Source organism: Otolemur garnettii, unplaced genomic scaffold, assembly GCF_000181295.1.
Source record: "Otolemur garnettii isolate 467f Iridium unplaced genomic scaffold, OtoGar3 scaffold00094, whole genome shotgun sequence".
Taxonomy (NCBI): Eukaryota; Metazoa; Chordata; class Mammalia; order Primates; family Galagidae; genus Otolemur; species Otolemur garnettii.
The window spans coordinates 7091920-7093096 of NW_003852489.1; the positions used below are offsets into that span (position 1 = coordinate 7091920).

The window sequence follows — 1177 nt, forward strand, 5'->3', positions numbered from 1 at the left end:
TCCTGCCTTAGCCTCCTGAGTGATTGAGATCATTACACCTGACCCCCAATTTTTTAAAGATAGAAAAAGAATAAAATTATTTCATTTAATCTTAAGAAGGGGATTTCAGCCAGGCACCGAGCCAGGTGGCTCATGCATTTGTAATCCTAGCACTTTGAGAGGCCAACGTGGGAAGATTGGCTTGAGCCCAGGAGTTGGAGGGTATAGTGAGCTATGATGCTGCTGCTGTACTCTAGCTCAGGCAACAGAGGGGGAACCTTATCTGAAAGAAATTAAATAAATAGGGCAGCGCCTGTGGCTCAGTGAGTAGGGTGCCGGCCCCATATACCAAAGGTGGTGGGTTCAAACCTGGCCCCAGCCAAACTGCAACAAAAAAATAGCCGGGCGCTGTGGTGGGCACCTGTAGTCCCAGCTACTCAGGAGGCTGAGGCAAGAGAATCGCCTAAGCCCAAGAGCTGGAAGTTGCTGTGTGAACTGTGATGTCATGGCACGCTACAGAGGGCGACAAAATGAGACTTTGTCTCTAAAAGAAAAAAAGAAAATAAATAAAAATAAGGGGGATTTCAGACTTGAGGAAATGTACTTTGCTCTTGGAAAAATAAATGAAAGCAGCTTTGCAAAGGAAACTAAAGACAGACAAACTGCTGGTCAGTTAGGAGCCCCTTCAGTTCTGCATATTGCTGTGGCCCTGGCATTTTCTTCATCTCTAGGTGCTAGAACATACGATCACCTCAAGAAGACACGAGAGGAGGAGCGCCTTAAACGCACCATGCTCTCTGAAGTTCTCCAGTATATCCAGGACAGTAGTGCTTGCCAACAGTGGCTCCGCCGGCAAGCCGACATGTGAGTAGTTTCTCCAGCGTGATGGTGGTACTCCTCCTTCTGGGATGCTTTGGCCTTCACATGTATTTTTGGACACCTCTGTGGGCATCCTAAATGGCAGAATAATAATTGGGTAGCTAGAAGAATTCAGAAGGAACTAAGAAACAGTGTGGTACTGACGATTTTGAGAGTGATAGCTGGCTTCCTAGGATCATACTTTGCTACTTGAGCTTATTTGTAAAAATGACTGAATTTCCCCCAGAGCCTTCTCTCCCTCTCCATATCTACTGGTTTGATTTTCTTTTTTTTTTCTTTTTCTTTTTTTTTTTTTTTTGAGACAGAGCCTCAAGCTGTC

General features: G+C 45.2%; 1 protein-coding gene across 2 annotated transcripts in view; it reads left to right on the top strand.

Moving 5' to 3' along the window:
- Positions 1 to 1177, top strand: part of TADA2A (transcriptional adaptor 2A) — a 70097-nt gene that overhangs the window by 61625 nt on the left and 7295 nt on the right. For both annotated transcript variants that reach the window (XM_003795616.3, XM_023516627.1), the window contains one exon: positions 711 to 843. In XM_003795616.3, coding sequence (XP_003795664.1) covers positions 711 to 843 — 133 coding nt within the window. The remainder of the gene's footprint in view (positions 1 to 710; positions 844 to 1177) is intronic.